A 16,563-nucleotide genomic window follows, 5' to 3' on the forward strand; every position below is an offset into this window, starting at 1 on the left:
GAGACCCGCCCGCCGCCGCGCGAGAGCCCAACGGCCGCGCCGCGCCCGCCACCGCCCCGCACGTGACCACCGCGGTGGGAGGGGGCTCGCGGGGCATTGTGGGAGCCGCCTGGCGAGCAACCATCGAGGCGTGCCCGGCGCCGTGGGCAAGCGAAGGCCATAGAGATGGCGTGGCGGAGCGGCCGCCGCCGGCGCCCCCTGGCGGAGCGCCTAGCCTCGGTGACGCCTCAGCAGCTTCTCGACGCGCACCGCCCCGTCTTCCCTGCTAGCGTTGATTATTTATTTTCCTTTCTCAATTTCAATCAATAACTTTATCATTACTAGCGCTCAGAAGAATGAGGGCATTGGAGGCCGTCTCTGGCGCACGTCGCTTGTCCCTGTGCCGCCTGCTGCGGCCCGAGAGGTGAAGCCGCCACACAGACGCCCGGGCCCGTCGAGGCCGCCTCAGAGTACGGAGGCGGTGTGGGGAGCGCCTGTGTTGCTGCTTTACCACAGGCCACCTCAGAGAAAAGCCCTGGAGCAACACCTCATCTTTCTGGTCCCTCACAACGATCAAAACAGTTTTCTTAATTGAGGCCGAGGCAGCATAGACTTGTGATCTCTGAGGAGAAGGCCTTCATCGGACAAGCAGGTGCTGCTGACAGACCCTTCTGAAGGACACCAACAACGCATTACTAAAAGACTGCCACTTGAACAGCATATTTTGTTTACAACATCTTGTTTACTCACCATAGCAAGCCAAAACACTAAATACTAAGGTACGCATGACTTATTTTACTGTCATTAGAAGAAAGCATATGCATTTCTGAAACAATGTCTTTGCATTTTGTTTATTGTGTTATGACAGGACAAGTGGCTACATGTACGGACAGGAGAGAGGAAACATCTTTAATGTGAATATGTGCACAAAATCAGGTTTTGTTCACAAAGCTTACCAAGACACACTAGCCACTGAACAGAACATGCTGTCGGCCCACCACACAACACAACTCCCTCTCATGTTTACATGCAGTACAACAGCAAAACAAAATCACTCGCAATCCTGCTCTGACAGAAGATGCACTTCAAAAGATCAGCCTCAGTTTCCCCTTTGACACACAGGGACGTACCCATGCATATGCATATAAACCCCAGTTGAACAAAACCCAAGGAATGATCTTTTGAAGTGTTACCAATGATAATCATACACCTGCCAAAAATGTGTATTAACAAATTTAAGTACAGTTGAACCAAATCTGTCCCATAAATGCACAATACATTTATTTACTGAACTACAGTAATAGCAGCCCAATGTAAAAAGGATGGGGGGAGGAAAGTAAACTTTTTCTTGTTTTATGACCTGTTCCAAGGATTAAGGAGTTTATTTTAAGTAACTAAGTTAGTCTGTAGACACAAATAAAAAGCTACATACAAACCTGTACATATACCCAAGTTAAAATCTGTAAAAACAGTAAGGGCAAGTGCAGGTATTAGCATGCTTTTGAAAATCAGACTTCATTTTTATGCAAATAAGAATCCAAAATGAATGGTATTCTGTGAAAAACAAGCAAACAATACTTATCACAAGGTCAAAAAGGCTGTAAACAGTGACAGACTAATGAATGCAAACAGAAGACAATGCTATATAAAATGCATTTTTTTTCAGAATGTCAGAAAGTTGCACCATAAATGACTCCCAAACCTTTTAACTATAGTAATTGTCACGACAGTTTTACTATAGTTAAAAATCACCAAAATAAAGCAAATGATCAACTTTTAATATGACATAATAGCAGAGATTGTGAAAGGTTGGACCTTATCCTTAAAGTACTGGATAAACCAGGTGATTTTAATTCACAGTTACACTAGCTACTTACTCTGGGGGTGTCATTTCTGTCATCATTCATAGGGACTCCCCGGGATGCAGGCTTGGCACGCATGCCTTTCCAGTGATCCAATACAATGGAGTCCTTCACAAGTCAACTGTCTATATAAAGTCAGACATTTTTGTGAGTTTTTGGAGGAATACAGCACTAGTGGCACGCTCAGCTTCAGAACACACTGTTTGCCTATTTACACTATGGGTTTTTGAGGAAGACACATGCTGCCACTGCAATAAGGCCTAGTATGAACTGGGACCTGCAAATATTGCTGCAATCCAATTAATATGTCCTTTAACTTTTAATGATATCAGATGAAGAGCTTAAAAAACCCCTCATGAAACAAGTTTTTAAAAACTCTTCAACTGAAATTTCTGAGATATTAAGACAATAAACACTGGCAGAGCTGACTATGCCTGTCACAGATAACAACAGGAAACTGCATCGTAGATATTGTACAGACCTAATGCCTCGTGTAGCTGGTAAATAAAACCCCAAGCAATGGCTGGTGCACTCACAGACACAGGGAAAGGAAGTGAATCTTGTTAACTGACATTAAAAACTATTGTTTTGTATTTTAAAACCAGCCAGGTTATGGAGCACACAGGCCAGACTTCTGGACTCAGAGCAAGAACTTCTAACAGCACTTCTGAAACTTGAAGGAAAGCGTACCCTCGTGATACAGACAAGATTAAAAACTACTGCTTTTTGCTAATTGGAAAGAATCTAATGTAAGTACCATTATCTCATAATAACAACTGAATAGGCTCTTTATTCATATCACATTAAGTGGAAGAAACACAGTCAAAGACAAGATACAGGATATTCTGTGTTACAGGGCTTTTGATGCTTGTGATGAAACTGAAATGACCTTTGACAAAGTACAAACACACCTATCCAAACACAAATAGTTACTGTTTTACTGTATCACAGAATTAGGGTATGAGAAGACCTCTATGTCTAAGCCGTTCCTAATAAGATATAAAGGATTGTTTTTCAAAATTAACGTAGCTATAAACTGCTATTACATAACAGCACACAGCTTAATTTTTCACATTAGTGTATGTATCTAAGATTTGTAAAAAATGAAGGCAAATGTTACAACTCAACCAACAGGACTAACTTAATCAGTTAGTCAAATACAGGTGCAAAACACTGGTATGACAGGGGAAAAAAAAAACGATCAGAAAAAAGAAGTTTAGAAAAATTCGAACTCATTCATAAAACTGAAAACAAGTACTTCTAATGAGACTATCCAGTTAAAAATGAACTGCAAGGCAATACTGTTTGTTTCTTTCTCTTTTACCAATTCTCTACTTGCAACAGACAATTTGAAAGCTTCCTTGATCATTTTTTGTTTGTTGTGTGTTCCTTCTTAAATATCACAGGCTCAACTATGAAAACATGCCTTTTTTCTGTTGAAAGATCTAGCAAAATTTGTGCAAGTAAGGAGATGATTTCACCATAAATGATACATGAACTGGCTGGGAATGACTGATTTGCTAAATAAATACAAACATCTCCTTTTCTTAGCCATTATAGATAAGGAACATCACGGACCCAGGCTTCAGCTTATTGCAATATCAATAATAGTTTGAAAATCAGCAGTGCCTGCCTTTGAAACAGGGGAGTGCAAAGCAGAATTCGAGGGAGGGAAAATCAGAATGTGTCCAGGATAACAGAAGAGAAGCATGAAATCGTTTCCCGTATTTTGCAGTTTACTTTCAACTAGTAAACACCTTTTTTGCACTTACAGCAATAGCAACCTTAATGCGGCAGGCAAGTTTGCTGCTTGCAAGGCCTGTCTTTGCTCACCAGTCACATGTTTGTGCTTCCCTCCACTACATGGGGATCTGTATCTAGAATTTCATCTAGAATTTGACTAGGCAGGAGCTTTTCGTGGAGCCTGGCTCCACAACCACCCCTCCATTAATCATAGTCTATTTTAACTTTTGTAATAGCATTCAGGTTTGGCTTTTCGCCGCTACTCCTTCCATGAACAGAAGTTAAATGCTTTTTAAGAGCAGACTTGTGTTTAAAGTCCATGTCACAACAATGACACTTGTAGGGCCTGTCACCGCTGTGTATATTCAGGTGATCCTGAAGCGTACTTTTGGCAGTGAAGGTCTTCAAGCACACCATGCACTGGAAGGGGCGGATGCCCATGTGCCCCCGGATGTGTCTGTTGAGGTTCTTTTTTTGCGTAAACGTTTTGCCGCACTGCAAACACAAGAAGAGTTTGTGCATTTTTAGATGTCTGAGATAGTTCTCAAGATGCAGAAATCCCCTCGGACACTTCGGACACTGGTGCCGCCATGAATTGCCGGAGTCGTCCAGGCTCTGGAACCCGTTCATCAGACTAGAAGTTCCTTCTGGATTGTCACTGACAAAAGCCTGAAAGTGATTTCCCGACATTTCTGTATTTCTACTTTCAACTGTAGAATTTATCAAGGAGTGCTGGGTTTCTGGAAAATACAAGTTTGTTTTAGAGGAAGTGCAAGGCTGAGGAAAATGATCATTTTCTACATTCGCTACGCTCATAGAATCCATTCTGAAGATACAGATTTCATCATCCTTATATCCAATTTCAACTGTTGATATTTCTGGGGTTTTTGTGTCCTTTCTTTCTGAGATCAAGCTCTGCACTGCAGGCCGCGAGATGTCCCCCTTCTCCTGTTTCACAGGGTATTCTGCATTCACTGGGCTGTCTTCAGAGATCTCAATTATTTCACAATCTTTATCTAAAACATCATCCCCATTCCTCAGTTCAGCGTCAGAGGAATGACACCTCTCTGCAGCCTGATCACCGTTCTCCATGGAAGCGTCGATTTCCAAGTATTTCGACAAAGCTTCGGTACACTTCTCCACAATGTGGACCATCTGGAGATAACTCGCGGCAGTGAGGTATTTCAGCAGCTCCTTCTTTTTGACTTCCAGAGCCCCCGTGTAACACGACAGCAGCAGCTTTCTGCCCACCTCGGCGCTCTGCAGGATGGTGATCCGCACCTGTTTCGACTGATTGAGCAGAAACTGATCCCTCATGAAGGTGGAGCAGGCGGCGAAGATCACCTTATGCCCCTGGAACTCGGTGTCGTTGATGTAAATGGAGACGTCGCAGAAGAGGTTCTGCTGCCGCAGGAGGTTCATCTTCTGCAGCACGGCATCCCCCTGCTGCTCGAACTGGAAGTGCAGCACCTCCGAATCCGCAGCCATGGCGGGGGAGGCACCGGCACCGCCGGAGAGTGTCACGCCGAGCTCAGGCCACCCCCGCCGGTAGGGCCCTGCCGCGGCCTCGCTCCCCTCGCGGCGGCTGACGGGCCCCGCGGAGCCGCCCGCCGCTACCAACGGCCGCGCCCGCCCGCCCTCCGCCCCACTCACCGGCCGCGGCCCGGCCGGTCTCTGCAGCCGGTGCGTGCTCCGCCGCCGGTGCCGCAGCGCCCCGGAAGCGCTTCACTCGCCCGCCCCTTCCGACAGCAGCACCGGAAGCAGCTGCAGCGCGACCACCCCCACGACCCCCCGCCCCCCCGTGCCGTTACCGCAGCGGGAAATGAGAAGCGGCGGGAGACAGAGTTAGCAGCACGTTTATTAGAAGACTTGGCACTGCTACAGCGGCTGCCGCCGGGGGACACCGCACCGCACCGACAACGGTCCAGTAGAGGTAGCAACGTATCGCCGCCCCCGTAAGGCATCTGGAGAGCAGCTGCCCGGGGGCTCCCCCTCGCCCCGCCGCGGGGGCAGGCGCCATCAGCGAGAGCACGCCGAGGGAAAGGCGCAGCGCCGGCTCCTAACGCTTCTCCCCGGGCACCGTCCCGGCCCCCGAGCGGGGAGCAAGCTGCTCCGACAGCCACTGACCCGCCTGCTTTGGTAATAATACGTAGGATAAGACTTTTGCTCAGTCACTGAAGAGGTAGCTAATGCTCAGTCCGTCGATTATACAATCTCAAAAGAAACACGTCCGTTCTGCTTTCTCAACCCTTACCAAGTTAGGAGGGCCGACTGTTTTCCTCCATTTGTTTTTAAAAATCAAGAGTTAACGTGACCTTAGAATTCCTTGAACAGTTTCTGTTTGTATCACATTTTGATTCTCCCTCCTTACCTTTACTCCTCCCAATGACTCCCAAACCAAAATCAGCCCCACACAATTAATTTTTAAGTCATTTCAACAAATTCAGCGGCAGTTACCTTGTTTTGCCAAAAAGCTAAGGGAGAAAAAGACTGACACTTCAATTTTATCAGTTACTAACTTGCAAAACGTCTCCTAAATGAAAAATAAATTAAGGAAAGACTCATCCCTGATCTATACAGGAGGCAGTGCAGCCGCACCATACACTGCAGGAACACATGCTACGCAAGCTACCGCCACTCAGAAAAGTGGTGAGCCTAAACTTCTGGTAAACCTAAGAGTTCTAGGATTTTCTTCTTCTATATAAAATAAATAAATAAAATGCCAACATAAAAAAAAATTCCTAATATATCCAAGGAGTTATTAAAATATTTTTGTAATAGACTTCAGTTATTTTTAGGATATGCAGGAAGTTGTACAGCACATTAAGTTGTGAGACTATCCACTTACCAGCAAATAGTATTCTACACATTAACACACAGATTATGATAACTGCCATAGTTCTCATCTGAATATGCAGCATCAGTAGCAACCACCAATGGATCTAGTCTTTCACTAATCGGAACATTGCAATGAAGACAACATTTTACATACATGGACAAGTAAGTTCATCTTATTCTATAATTGAGCTGCCTCTGTATATTCCATTTATAATAACTCCATTTTAATCTGTAATTCAGAGAAGCATTAGCCAGATTTTTCTTTTCTAATACCTCTTCTATACTCTTCACTTGGGTGTTCCATAGAGGGGCAAATCTTAGATGAACTCTACCACCAGTGCACTTTGCACCGTGCCATCAGTGTATTGCCCTCTTAGATCTCCAGCGTTTCTGGAGTCATGCAGCTGTCTCCTACATAACTCTCTTGGTCTGCACCCTTTTGCCAGGCCAAAAGCACAGACATTAGTAAGAAGTCACTTTTCATCCAACAGATGCGTCCATTTCCATTGAAGAAGCAGTCTTCTGCATTTCTGCTTTTTCCTATGTATTTCTGCCGCGGTCTCACCAAATGACCACAAGCAGCCTTGTAACTGAAGGGCCAGCAGTCTCAGCCTTCTCAGACGTTGACATCACCACAGCACAGGGTGGACTGAAAACCTATATATCTTGACCAAATAATTTTTTTGTTTCTTACAAAACCCCTTGTCTCTTCGTACCAGCTTCAGGTCTATTTCAACAAGCTGTATTCTCCTCGCAGTAATGTTACAGCTTCATAATTCCACAAAAAAAACCTTCCCAAATAGACAAAGCTCTCAACACTGTCCATTTTGCTGCCACTTTTTCTAGCATTTGTACAGTTTTATTCCTTTCTCTGGCAGAAGACCATTTTCTTTATCGTGTCCATATTCAAGTCTGGTTAGATTGTTCACTAGTTCCTTACAGCACATTGACCTGGCTCTGCAAGCTCTTATTCTCCACATCTGTCTTTGACGTTAGCACTATAACTTATTTCCATAAGTGAATAACATATTATCAGAATGTTTGAACAATATAGAAGATTCTGCCTGAAGACAGAATGCAAGTGTCAGATGCAACTGTCATGGTCAGTTTTAGCTCAAAATGATTCTGAAAGTGGGTGGCTTTGAGAGGAAAAACAGTTTTTCTTCCCATGCAAACCTATTTTTTGCCCCAGGAACCTGAATAATAATTTTTTAAAAGTTCCAAATAGGTACATTTTAGGTCTAAATGTATTTGCTACAACTTGAAAGATGTAATGCCCTGACTCCATTTCCATTGCTTACTTCATAGCTGTCCATGTAATAGTTCATGTAACAGTCAAGTACAGTAGTTTAAGAACTCAATTGCAAAATCTGATTCACAGAATCGCCTTGCTTTTCTACGTGAAAGCATATGGATTTCTGAAAACGTTCTGCAACATTAATGCTTTTTATCATCCATCAGTGTAATGTCTGCATAAGGAAATCCTGGCTTCTACACACACATATCAGAAGATCAAGACCAACTTTTGATAATTACATACAAAACATTTTTTGCTCTAACACACCTTTGGTCATACCTGTTTAGCATTTTTAACCATATAATAGCAGCCTTTCACCCCACCCCCTCACTCAAACACACAAACAGTACTACTTTTAGGTAGGAAGCATAATCTCAGCCTGATGGCAAACCTTGTGGAAAAGAGCTGCATTGGAAGAAATACTCCAAATATGAACAGCAGTTCTCTACCGAGGATCAGCCATTTGATTATTAGTCTGTGCTACACTTCAATGTAATAAGAGTGCTGTTCTACTGGGAATGGTGTTCCTCAGATAAATTAGTTTCTTTCAGCCTGACTGGGATGCGGATAATTCCACGGCACTTTTGAGAAGCAAGATGGTATAATCCCAGAATCCCAATTAACATGCCATTCCCGCTACATTTGATGTTTAAGGCGGTATACAAGAGGTATTGCTGAGTACAGTCAATAGCGATAATATTAACTACAGAAATTGTGCTACCTATACCTCATCCTAGGCTCTGTAAAACACTAATGGTCATGAACTATGCAGGTCACTTAAAAAAATGTATTCTTTCAATGTCCAAGAAATTAAAAAACATTATGTTGTTAATGTTCTTATGGCAGGTATTTTTGTTTCTTTTTTTCAAGTTAACTAACATGTGGCCCTTATTAGATACTGAGGTGAGATATTCAAGAACTAAGGGGGAAAAAAAAATAAACCAAAAAAGCAAGCATGGAGTTGTTATACATTGCAGCTTTCAAAACAGATTCTTTTCACAGTGTCAAAAAGCAGTATTTCTCCACTCCAGCTTTGCTCTAAAACCAACAACTGGTGTGCTTTATGTGATGCAAAATTTATGGAAGATGGATAATAATTTTTAGTTTTGAAGTGTTTAGCTTGTCTCAGTACATACACTGGTAAGTGCCCTTTAAAAATCCTCGGTATGACAGCGTAAGAAATAGGTCATACTTGCACTCCAGGCACCAGCCTCTTACATTCCAGAGCTGCAATTTATTCTCATTTTGAACAGTTCTATGCAATGATCAGCTAACCCTGCCAAATAATTTAGGGTTTTATCTTTTCATAATGCATGCTGAGGTTAAAAACCCTGAGAGCTTTTAAGATAGTGTTGACTGGCAGCAGGAATTTCTTGAAATAGTTTAGAAAGGGCAAAAATGTGACACAAAAATACTTCAACTGTAAGGATCTAGGGGTAAGATCAGAGAAAGAAAATTTTAAGAGGTAAGTCTAAATTTAACTATATGGAGTGCTTTCAGTTATCCAGTGCTTTAAAAAAAAAAAAAAAAATCGGGTTATCTCACAGACTTGTCCTCTTTGCTCTTTCCTCCATCTGCCCAGACAGAGAGAGGCCTCTAACTGTACAGCAGATGGTTTACTTGCAGCCCACAGCAACAGTCTTTCAAAAGGTCTTAGTCTTGAGTCTCCTAATCAGAGAGAAATGAAACAATTAACCCCATAATCCACAGTAGAGACACAGACAGAAACCTGAAGGAAGATTGCTATTCACAGAAAATATCAAGTAAGACTAAGAACGATGGCTGAAGACCTGCCAGGTTTTGCAATCCAACCCGCCATCCATCCATCCATCCGTAGCCTTTCAGAGCATAGCACTAGTTTAGGTAAGAGCCCAAACCAACTGTTTGCTCCTCTCAGTCACAATCCCTACAAAGGGCTGGTTTTAATTGCTTAATTGACGCAGGTACTATCATTTCTTAAACTGAGCACAGCCTGAGGCAGCTTCCCTGCATCCAGTACCTGGCTTGCATCAGCTTGCTGACAGACCTTACTGTCTGTAGCGGCGCTACATGTGAATGAATCGAAGTCCACTGTTATGTCTTGAACGTTTCTTTCATTGGCATTGTCAAAGCTATTTTTACCATGTAGCTGTTTAAGATGTTTCCTCAAAACGGGTTTATGCGCAAAAACCATGTCACAGTAGTTACACTTATGGGGCTTGTCCCCACTGTGCAGGTTGAGATGGTCCTGTAAGGAACATTTCTGAGAGAACGTTTTCCCACAGATCTTACATTGGAACGGTTTGATGCCTGCGTGGACTCTCATGTGCCGGTGGAGATTGCCTTTCTGGGTGAATGTCTTGCCACAGAGTAGACACATAAATAGTTTATGCATCTTTAAGTGATTAGCATAGTTTTCCAGATGCCGAAATACTCTTGTGCACTTTGGGCACTGATGGTGCCACTGGAGGCCTTTGTCTATACCTCGGTTGTTAGGCCCAAACATATCTTTAGAGGCCAGAATGATGTTATCACTGCCAGCATAGGAAAGGGCATAGTTGTGGAGGTGGTTTTGCTCTATTTCACTTGCTCTGTTTTCAACAGTGGAGTTGATAAGAAAGTGTTGAGGCTCTGAAGAATGCAGTGCAGTTTGTTCAGAAGAAATAAACTGGTTCTGATCCTTCTTATTCCGAACTTCTGTTACCTCCCCAATGGACTCCACCTTGATGATCTGAATATCACTGTCCTCCATGTCCATACTGTCTTCTGAAGGTTGAATACAAGGTGAATCTTGCTGCAGAGAGTCATCATCTCCGTGATGTTCCTTCAGCTCAGAGGAGTCACTTTGCTGTTCGCACCCCTTGCTTTCCAACGGCTGCTTTGGTTTTATAAACTTCCAGAGGGCCTGTGTACATCGTTCAACAATGTGGCTCATCTGCAGAAAGCTTGCGGCAGTCAAGTAGTTCACCAGTTCCATTTCAGGAAACTCCAGAATGCCGCTGTAACAGGATAGAAGCAGCTGCCTCCCCACTTCCGAACTCTGCAGGATAGAGATTTTTACATCTCTGGAGTCATTTAATAAGAACTGATCTCTTAAAAAGGGAGAGCCAGCAGCAAAGACAATTTTATGCCCATGAACTTCAACGTCATCTATATGGACCACGACATCACAAAATTTATTTTCTTCCCTCAGCTTGTTCATTTTCTGTAACATTGAATCTCCATAATTGTCAAACTTGAAGTGAAGAATATCTGATCTTTCTGACATTTTGGCACACCTAAGGAAAAGCAGCAAGAAAGAAGAAAAAACACGTGAGAACTTTTTTCTTTTCTAGAATGCAAGTTAGAAGGGTCTAAAGTAATAAAGTGTGTTTAATCAGATGTTATACTTTATCCAAGATAAATCTGTTACAAGTTAAAAGTCAAAAAAATCAAGTTTACACCTCGCCTTACAATATCTTTTACCTTTTTTTAATTTAATGCAGCTTGAATATAAAGTAGAGGTGATATGACAGAAAGTTTCCTGAAGCAGAATCCTAAAGAGTTAAAGTGTTTCCATAGTACTTGTCTGGAATTTAAAGGGAAACCATAGGAGTATTTTTAGCAGCCTTAGCTCTTGTTAACTTCTTCTACATTAAAACTCCTCAGAGATTTTGTCTTTACCAAATAACAATGATGTTTCTTTAGCTTTTAGTTCTTGATTTCCTTTAATGCCTAAATAGCTGTCACAACAAATGAATTCAAGATGAGACAGAACCCGGCACTTGCCAGACATACAAACATCCCTCTTAACCTTCAGCATCTCTCATACACTGCTCTTAAGAATTACAGTCCAAGAATAATGGCTACAGTTCCTCTAGGACACTCCAGTTTCCCGTAACGTTGACATAGGACACGTCTCATTGGCAGTAACTGTAATTTCAACAAGCCTTTCAGCAGGAAGGACTACGCAAGCTTTGTGATTTTTGCAGCACTAGGTTTAACTCATCATTTTAGACCGTCTTTTAAGTTTTTTTGTGGGGGCTGGTTTGCTGTGTGTCATTTTGTTGTGTTATTTTTTTAAAAAAGTTCTCAGAAAAACATCTTCCAAATGGCCCCTCATTATATAAATCATGCCTTCTATGCTCCCTGTTCTGAATAGCTGGGGAAGGTAGGAAGTCTTGTTTCTTGTCGTCGTCTTTAGAAAATCATTCCTCTGGGAAGTTTGTTCTTGTTTGATAGCATTTGGAATGAAGAACACTGGATCTTCCATAAAACAAGTATCAATCTTTTGTCTTTTGACAGTTCTTCAAAGAATTTATAAGATTACAGTGATTCTCAATGAAACACTGTTCATGCAATCCTGCCAGAGAACTAGGATTGCAGGAAGTGAAGAAATCACAGGAGACTAAACGATACAAGATTTGGTGAGATAAAATAACAAAACAGAGCAAAGCTTACACCTCACAACTATTACAGACACCACATAAAGCTTGAAAGGAAGCTTTGAAGTTTAGGGATAAAAGCAGATACTGCTCTCTTGGGGCATGAAATATCAGCTCAATATCAGTGTACACAACAGGAAATGGAGTCATGCTTAGTGTAAATGAATGAATACACAAGATGAGTTCAGAAAGAACGTTTTTAGAAGTATGTCTTGATAATCAGGGTTGTTTCAGTTTGCTGATCAGACATCATTCGGAGACTTGACCTCCTCACTACTCAAGCCCATCAAGTGTATCTTCTAGTGTATGGTGTGCAAAAATTAGAAAAAGATTTCAAAAGCCTTCAGAAACAAGGGACCACAGAAAGTTCAGAAACAGGTAGCATCGCTCTGCAGTACAACTAGTTCTGATGAATCCACAGAAAGTAAAGCCGCCAGTCTCAGTCATCCTGTGTTCAGTGCTGCCTGACTCATCCCCATTTCTAGGGCAAAAAGTTTAATTTTATGAGGCAGTAGCCTTTGGCAGATATAAACAGCAACAACAGATCATCATGAAGTGTCTTCAGTGAATTTTAGGCATTATTGAACTGCTTCTTTTTGTGTTTTCTATTGGAAGTGATAAGGAAGTCTCCTTGTTTTTTCCACCTTGGGACAGTACAGTATAAATGCAGTTAAAGCGCCCATACCAAGGTAACAGCATATTGTGCCATCAACCAGACACAACTACTCCAGCCACTCAGTGTTCCTCAGGCAGATTACAAGAGTCACATCACGAGAAACCGAGAACAGAAGTGACTTGCCTTGGCGCACATTCAGTTCCCACTCCTGCTGATCCCCAAGAACAAACGCCCATCCAATGAACCCCAAACCCTCTTTCTCGGGAGGGTGCCAGACCCCCCGCAGGCCGAGCGGGAGGGCAGGGCTCCCCACGCAGCACCTCCGCTCTGGAAGCGGGTGCTCCCGCGGCTTTCGCCGAACGCAGACGGCCACCGGCTCCTGCGCGCGTTCTTCCCGGTGACCGGGAAAAGGATGTTCCAGCACAGCTCAGCTGAGAGCCCGCGCAGCTTTTCAAAGCAATGCCCAAACGCGAAAGTCCTTCGCGAAGCGGGAGGAGGCCGCTGTTCGCGCCTGGCCCCGCCGCCCCGCTCCCCGGCCCGCGGAGGGAGGGAAGGGGCAGGTACCTGTAGCGCCGGGCCGCGTCCCCCCGCTGGCACCCGCGGCCGCTCCTGCCGCAGCGCACGCCGCGGCCTCCGGCTACGGACCTAGAGAGGGGAGGAGAGCCGCCGTGAGCCGCCGCCCGGGCCTGGGGTCGCGCCGCCCCAGCGCCAGGCCGGGCCCGGCCGCCAGCCGCGCCCCCCGGGCGGCCCCGCGACCCGCCGCGCCCCCGGCCGGGCCGAGCCGCCCGCCGAACCCGGCCAACGGCGGACGCGGCGGCGGGGGGAGCGGGAGCAGGAGCCGCGGCCCGCTCCGGACCCCGCTCCGGGGCCACCGCCCGCGCCCCGCCAGCCCGCCGGGACCTACAGCCGCCGCCGCAGCCCAGGACGGCGACTCGGAACCGCATTGTTCGGCCGCCGGAAGCGCTCGCGCGCCCTCCGCCCCGCACCCGGAAGCGCCTGGCGGGGCGCCCGCCCCCTCCGTCCGGTCACGTGGTGGGCGGCAGCGGCGGCCCAGGCCCGGCACCGGGAGGCGGCGGCGGCGGCGGCCGGGGTAGGTGGGGCTCGCGCTGCCGGCGGGGTCTCGTCCGCCCGGTCCCTCCGCCCTCGGGCCGCCCCTCTCCCACCGCCGCCCGGCGACCTCGGCCCGCTCCCGCGGCGCCTGCCAGGTGCGTGCGGGCGCTGCCCCGCCGCCGCGCCGGGGCTTCATCGCCGCTCCAAGCCCCTGACTGGCGAGAGGCTGTGCGGGAGCTGGGGGCCCTCCCGCGCCCCGTTATCGGCGTGTTTCCCCCGCCCCGTCCCCCTGGGCCGTGTCTCCCTCCTGGTGCGGTGCCCTCCCGCCCCCTGTCCCCTCCGCCCGTCGGGGGCCGCGGCCTCGGCGCGGAGCCGCCCGGCAGCAGGCGCGAGTGGCGGCGGGAGCGGGGCCGGGAGACCGCAGCGGCCCGCACAGGGCCGAGCGATGCCGCGTCCCCGGGCCCAGTCCCGGGGCAGGCGGGAGGCGCTGGGTTGGGCCCGTTCTCGCCAGCTCCCCTGGCCCCGGGCGGGGAGGACGGGGTGGGGGGACACGTCCCGCTCCTCACGCCCTTCCAGCCTGGAAACCCGTAAATGTTCCCGGGACCCTTCAGCGCGTACCGGAGGCGCCGGGTTTCGCTGCCGCGGCGGGGCCGTCCTGTCCCGGGCTGCGCTGGGCTCCTTTGGGGCTGACGCTGATGTACCGGCCAGGCTTTCCCTCTCCGCGGCCTGGCTGTGTCGGTTGTTGCCTGTTGCTTCCAGGTGGATCCTAAGTTGTGGCACCTCATCGCGTCCCGACACCTTTATTTGGTACCGTAACCTCGGTGTTTCTCTCCTTTTTTTTTTTTTCCCATTCTGTAGGCAAGGACATGTTTGTTTCACTTAAAATATCCCCAGAAGATAATTTTTAAGGGCTGATTGAGTCAGGAATGAAAATTAAGTATAAACAAACAGACTGTGCTAAGTTGGTTTAAAAACACGCATCAGCAAAAATTAAGTGAGAATTGAGCTGGTAGAAGTAGACTTTGTGGGTTTTGTCAGTGTAGTTTTGCCTGTTCAAGGCTTTTCGGGGAAGAGAAGGAGAAAAAATACTCAGGAGAGGTGAATACTTTGGAGAGAGGGAAAAGAGCATGTTTATTTCTTAAATACAGGTCGGAGATTGAGTACTGCTTACCTGTATTGTTACAGAGATATAGCACGGTTTATATTCCCAATTTTATTCTGCTTACGGGTTTTGTTAAAGCACAACTTGATGTGATTTCTGAGATTTTTGGCTACTTTATTAGAAAATGCGTAACCACATGGACTTCCTCAATGCTGATTAAATTACAGAAATGCTGTATTCTTTTTAAAGGCCTCTACTTAACATTAAAAGGTCAAGGACCTGAGCAAACTTAGTTTTGTGTACACAGTAAACAAATTAACAAATGGAGCTTGGCATAGGGGTGCCCTTTCATTTTCCAAATCCAAGTGCAGGCAGCTTTTTGTAGCATGCACCGATTGTAACTCTCCTTTTTTCAGTTTTTTCACAGCTCATTTTTATAGTGCTCTGTTTGTCTGGTAAGCACAACTCTCCGTTTCTGTTTGAATCCTAATGACAGAGGAACTCCGGAAGCGTATAGAGCATCCTCTTCAGAGTTTGTTTAGCCTCTGGCTGCGCTGCCTGTATCCCAGCCTCCAGCCTGCGTTGTGTCCTGCATGTCCCAGCTCCCCTGTGCAGACAGCACATAGATATGCCTGATGCTGATGGAGCATCAGCTGCGGAGCATGGGTGAACCACTTGTTCGTAGCTAATTCATTCCAGCGACATTCTTGTGATGGGCTAGCTAAGGCAATGTCAGCATTTCTTTTATAAACCATGGTTTCCCAGGATCTGGCGCGTGTTTCTGGGGTTGGAGAATTTGCTTGTTACAAGAGCCTAAAATTAGAGTTTTGTCCTCTGAGCAGATAGTTCAAATTAAGATTAAAAGCAAAATTATGTTGTTAATAACTATGAATCTGTTAAGGATTCTTAACAAAGATTGCATTAGCTTAACTCGTGTTTTGTCTGATTCCTGGTTTTGCACACAGTGGCTAATGATTCACTCAGCTTCCTGAGATCTGCACTCTCTGCTCTTGAGAAGGGAGGGGGTGTGTGTTGAAATTTGAGGCAGGGTTATCTCCAAATAAATACTGTTTTTTCTGGCTCTTGAGGTTAGTGGGAACATCTGTGGCTGTCAGTGTGTTTTAAAATGAACAGAAAAGTTAGTATTGTAGTTGCTGTTTTTTATTAATTACTCTCTTTAGTCACCCTAAATCTTTATTTTCACGTGCAGTATTCCGCTGGCTTTCTTGCTTCATTTTGATTGCAAAACACTTCTCCTTGCTTTTGAGAATGTGTTTTGCACAGGGAAAGTGGGTAAAGATCAAACATATGATTATGCAGACTAATCATGTGATGTGAGGGGAAAAAAGGTTGCTAGTGATTGATCTGTTGCGTATGTTTTTTTTCCCAAAGCTGCAATAAAATACAGGCAGTGTGTATGTACTCAGAAAAAGTCAAACCACAGCTCCTTTCCCACGTGTCTGTCAGTGTGACATCACTTTTACTTTTACATTTCTTATGCTGCTCAGGCTGAAGCACCTGGCACGACCACCTGTAATGATGGCATTGAGCTGTGGCATTTTCCAGGCTTTTTTCAAGATGTACTGTGTATTTATAAAACAATAAATGCATAGTATTTGAATTGTGAAGGTAAAAAATCACAGATGTCAAAGACTGTAAAGAGCTGAGAATCC

At 45.6% G+C, this 16,563-nt stretch overlaps 3 protein-coding genes across 9 annotated transcripts in view; 1 reads left to right on the forward strand and 2 right to left on the reverse strand.

The window, feature by feature from the left end:
• Positions 1 to 3,643: 3,643 nt before the first annotated feature.
• On the reverse strand, positions 3,644 to 5,304 carry ZBTB6 (zinc finger and BTB domain containing 6). Its single transcript, XM_010307070.2, has one exon. The coding sequence runs from the start codon at positions 5,070 to 5,072 to the stop codon at positions 3,789 to 3,791; it is 1,284 nt and encodes a 427-aa protein (XP_010305372.1). The 5' UTR covers positions 5,073 to 5,304; the 3' UTR covers positions 3,644 to 3,788.
• A 1,008-nt stretch (positions 5,305 to 6,312) lies between these two features.
• On the reverse strand, positions 6,313 to 14,425 carry ZBTB26 (zinc finger and BTB domain containing 26). Of its 4 annotated transcripts, none has more exons than XM_075772424.1 (3): positions 13,643 to 13,713; positions 13,303 to 13,383; positions 6,313 to 10,976 (listed from the first exon to the last, which is right to left on the reverse strand). In XM_075772424.1, exon 3 carries the CDS (start codon positions 10,964 to 10,966, stop codon positions 9,650 to 9,652), a length of 1,317 nt encoding a protein of 438 aa, XP_075628539.1. In that variant the 5' UTR covers positions 10,967 to 10,976; positions 13,303 to 13,383; positions 13,643 to 13,713; the 3' UTR covers positions 6,313 to 9,649. The 4 variants fall into 4 exon arrangements, with proteins under 4 accessions (XP_075628539.1, XP_075628538.1, XP_075628541.1 ...); XM_075772426.1 differs by lacking the exon at positions 13,643 to 13,713 and adding an exon at positions 14,407 to 14,425 and having other exon boundaries at positions 9,498 to 10,976; XM_075772423.1 differs by lacking the exon at positions 13,303 to 13,383 and having other exon boundaries at positions 13,643 to 13,705.
• RABGAP1 (RAB GTPase activating protein 1) overlaps positions 13,749 to 16,563 on the forward strand; it is a 71,372-nt gene continuing 68,557 nt past the window's right edge. The window contains exon 1 of one of the 4 annotated variants that reach the window (XM_075772417.1): positions 13,749 to 13,828. The gene's annotated coding sequence lies outside the window, so the exon portion shown is untranslated. Of the gene's footprint in view, positions 13,944 to 14,573; positions 14,596 to 16,563 lie in introns of those variants that run through there. The other 3 variants (XM_075772420.1, XM_075772418.1, XM_075772419.1) reach the window with 3 other exon arrangements.

The sequence above is a fragment of the Balearica regulorum genome, chromosome 20, assembly GCF_011004875.1.
Source record: "Balearica regulorum gibbericeps isolate bBalReg1 chromosome 20, bBalReg1.pri, whole genome shotgun sequence".
NCBI lineage: Eukaryota > Metazoa > Chordata > Aves > Gruiformes > Gruidae > Balearica > Balearica regulorum.